Consider the following 4121-nt stretch of genomic DNA (forward strand, 5'->3'; position numbering starts at 1 on the left):
CTCTGTGCTCTATAAATGGAGCAACAAAGACTGAATGACCGCACATCTGTTTACAACATGGTTTACTGAATATTTTATGTCCACTGTTGGGGACCTACTGATCAGAAAAATAAAGAATTATTTCAAAATATTACTGCTCATAGACAACTCACATGCTCACCCAAGAGTTCTGATGTAGAGGTATAGTGAGACTAATGTTTTCATGCCTGCTAAAATTACATCCATTCTGCAACCCATAGATCAAGGAGTAGTTTTAACCCTCATGTATTGTTATTTAAGAAATACATTTCATACGGCTATAGCTGCCATAGACAGTGATTCCTTTGATGGATCTGGGCAAAGTAAATTGAGAATCTTCTGGAAAGGATTTACCATTCTAGATGTCATTAAGAACATTATTGGTTCATTGAAAGATGTCAAAATATCCACATTAACAGGAGTTTGAAAGAAGTTGATGGATGACTTTGAGGGATGCAGGACTTCAGTGGAAGAAGTAACTGCAGATGTGGTGGAAAGAGCAAGAGAATTAGAATTAGAAGAGGAGCCTGAATACGTGATTGAGTTGCTGCAATCTCATGATGAAACTTTAACCGACGAGGAGCTGTTTCTTATGGATGAGAGAAGAAAGTGGTTTCTTGAGATGGAATCTACCCCTGGTGAAGGTGCTGTGAAGATTGTTGAAATGGCAACAAAGGATTTAGAATATTACATAAACTTAGTTGATAAAAAAAGTGGCAGGCTTTGAGAGGACAGACCCATTTTTTTTTTAAAACATGTTTATTGGAGTATAATTGCTTTACAATGGTGTGTTAGTTTCTGTTGTGTAACAGTGAATCAGCTATACATATACATATATCCCCATATCTCCTCCCATGTGCATCTCCCTCCCACCCTCCCTATCCCAGCCCTCTTGGTGGGCACAAAGCACCGAGCTGATCTCCCTGGGCTATGTGGCTGCTTCCCACTAGCTATCTATCTTACATTTGGGAGTGTATATATGTCCATACCACTCTCTCACTTGGGCCCAGCTTACCCTTCCCCCTCCCTGTGTCCTCAAGTCCATTCTCCACGTCTGCATCTTTATTCCTGTCCTGCCCCTAGGTTCTTCATGACCTTTATTTTTTTTTTCTTTTAGATTCCATATATATGTGTTAGCATACGGTATTTGTTTTTCTCTTTCTGACTTACTTCACTCTGTAGGACAGACTCTAGGTCCATCCACCTCACTACAAATAACTCAATTTCGTTTCTTTTTATGGCTGAGTAAATATTCCATTGTATATATGTGCCACATCTACTTTATCCATTCATCAGTCGATGGACACTTAGGTTGCTTCCATCTCCTGGCTATTGTAAATAGAGCTGCAATGAACACTGTGGTCCATGACTCTGTTTGAATTATGGTTTTCTCAGGGTATATGCCCAGGAGTGGGATTGCTGGGTCGTATGGTAGCCCTATTTTTAGTTTCTTAAGGAACGTCCATACTGTTCTCCATAGTGACTGTATCAATTTACATTCCCACCAACAGTGCAGGAGGGTTCCCTTTTCTCCACACCCTCTCCAGCATTTAGTGTTTGTAGATTGTTTGATGATGGCCATTCTGACTGGTGTGAGGTGATACCTCATTGTAGTTTGGATTTGCATTTCTCTAATGATTATTGATGTTGAGCATCCTTTCGTGTGTTTGTTGGCAATCTGTCTATCTTCTTTGGAGAAATGTCTATTTAGCAGACCCCAATTTTGAAAGAAGTTCTACTGTGGGTAAAATGCTTTCAAACAACAGTGCATAGAAATCGTTTCTGCAAAGGAGAGTCCATCGATGCAGCACACTTCACTGTTGTCTCATCTTAAGAAACTGCCACAGCCAGCCCAGCCTTCAACAACCACCACCCTAATCAGTCAGCAGCCATCAAAACTGACACAAGACCCTCCAACAGCAAAAAGATTATGGCTCACTGAAGTTTCAGATGATTGGTAGCAAATTTCAGCAATAAAGTATTTTTTAATTAAGGTATGTACATTGTTTTTTAGACTTAATGCTGTTGTACACTTAATAGTCTACAGTACAGTGTAACCATAACTTTTATAAGAAATGGAAAACCAAAGCACTTGTTTGACTCACTTTATTGCAATATTTGCTATGTTGCTGTGGTCTGCAACCAAGCTCACAATATTTCCAAAGTATACCCGTATCTATAATTGAGGCAAGGCTGAGTGAATCAGTAGGAAGAGTAAAGGCCTCGGGTTCAGAAGACGTGGGTTCCAGTCTGGAATCAGCCAATGAGTAGGAGCATGACATGGGGCAGTGTGGGACATTAAGGTCCCAAACCTCAGGTTCTCCATCCCGGGAGTGAGGATTCTTCCCCTCATAGTGTCCTTGTCAGGATTTATTGAAATCACAAGACAGTGAAGGTCACAAAAGTGCCTTAGTCTCAGCCAGGCCTGAAATCTGAGGCTCGGTTTCCTTATCAGTAAAGAATGAGTCACAATATGGAGTTTGTAGTTATGTCAAAAGGATTAAGTGTTATGTGTAGATTAAAAGATAAGCCAGTGTCCTATTATGTGCATAATTAATGAGAATATAAAATTGATGAGAACTCATGCTGGGTTAATGGAACATTTTGCTTCCTTCCTTAATTTTTCTTTTACTATTTCCCAAATTCATTTCAATGTTTTGAAATATATTTAAGAGTATTCCATGCAGCAAATTATTCAAAAACTTTCAAACCTGGAATTTTACCTCTGGAAGGTTCATTTGGTCTTTGCCATGCAAAACTATGCCTGCTAAAAATCACAGACTCTCGTTGTAGTACTCTTGTGGGCTCTTGTAGAGGAAGGAGCATCAATCCACAGCCTCCTCAGCTTCTCTGAACTGCACGTTCCGATTGCTGTCTGTGGAAGAACTCTGCATTTCCGTTGCTGAACTGACCTGTGTCCCCAGCATCCCTCTCAAAAGTGGCAGAGAGAATCTGAGGCAACTCTTCAGACAAGGTATTTGAAAATTTCAGCGTCTTAAGTCCACTGTGTGATGCTACAGCCTATGAAACATTGTGAGCTCACAGTCTTTGGTCCCCTTTCACATGAAACATGTGTCTGGGGATGGTAAAGGTGGTGGAGTTCCTAGATGCCTCGTGGTAATCACACCAGTAGGGTATGTCTGAGACTTCTCACGTGAAGTGAAGTTTAAGCTGAGATCTGAGCCTAAGGAGGCTTTAGCCAGCAGAAGAGGAGAGGGTGGAGACTAGCCAGATATAACAGGAAGGAAATACCCTGTAACCTGGTTTATCCATTTGGAAAATCCAGAGTGGCAATCCCTTACCCAGAAGTTTGTCACGCTGGGAAAATCTTTGTGAAACTTAACAGGACAGTTGTAGAAAGTACCTGAACCCCTTCTGCCCTCCTTGCTCCCACCTCAGGCCTTTACTGACCACCAGCCCTCTAAGAGGAGACCTATATTATTACTAAGATTTCTATCTGTGAAACCATAGAGAAGAAGAAAGTCGTTAGGTAAAACAATTTGAGTATGATTTTATTTTACGTGTTCTTCCACCACTCACCATGCAAAGCAACTTTTAATAAATTTTTCTTTCCTCTTCCCAAATTTTCCACTGGAGGAAATTCAGAAATTGGAGGTCCATGATGACTGGTGAACACATTGTCAACCAAGAAATGCAGAAGGCTGCAGATAAGAAAAACAGTTTTTACTTAGGGTCTTATGAATTATAATTTGTGAGGCACTGATTTGAGTAGCAACTCAAATGTGCTCACAGGGAAACAAAAATGGCAAGAGTTTATAAAGGTGACGTATAAAGACATTCCAGAGAAGTTATATAGCTTATCTTTACAGAACTCTGATTGGTGCTGGCAGGCATTCAGTCACTTGAGGCACCAGATTTGTTGCCATGCTCTGGTCTCCAGGGAATAACGAAAACAAGTTCCAGTCGGTCTCAGGTTGGCCAGGTCAAAGGTTTATGTTGCATTTGGGGGTAGAAATATGTAAGTCCTACTTCCTTACTAGCCTCCTGGCTCCATTTTCAATCCCTTTGACATAAGTAACCACATTTTGTTGTCCATGGTTCACATGTCTAGAATTGCAGCTTAGACATCACTCAGCAGGAAT

The 4121-nt window shown here is 40.7% G+C and overlaps 1 protein-coding gene across 1 annotated transcript in view; it reads left to right on the forward strand.

Moving 5' to 3' along the window:
* Window positions 1-454: 454 nt before the first annotated feature.
* Window positions 455-4121, forward strand: part of LOC103069667 (nuclear RNA export factor 3-like) — a gene marked incomplete at its 3' end in the record, with an annotated part of 14520 nt that continues 10853 nt past the window's right edge. The window contains exons 1-2 of the mRNA XM_007459050.1: window positions 455-685; window positions 2833-2992. Coding sequence (XP_007459112.1) covers window positions 455-685; window positions 2833-2992 — 391 coding nt within the window. The remainder of the gene's footprint in view (window positions 686-2832; window positions 2993-4121) is intronic.

The sequence above is a fragment of the Lipotes vexillifer genome, unplaced genomic scaffold (genome assembly GCF_000442215.2).
Source record: "Lipotes vexillifer unplaced genomic scaffold, Lipotes_vexillifer_v1.1 scaffold2523, whole genome shotgun sequence".
In the NCBI taxonomy this organism is placed as follows: domain Eukaryota; kingdom Metazoa; phylum Chordata; class Mammalia; order Artiodactyla; family Lipotidae; genus Lipotes; species Lipotes vexillifer.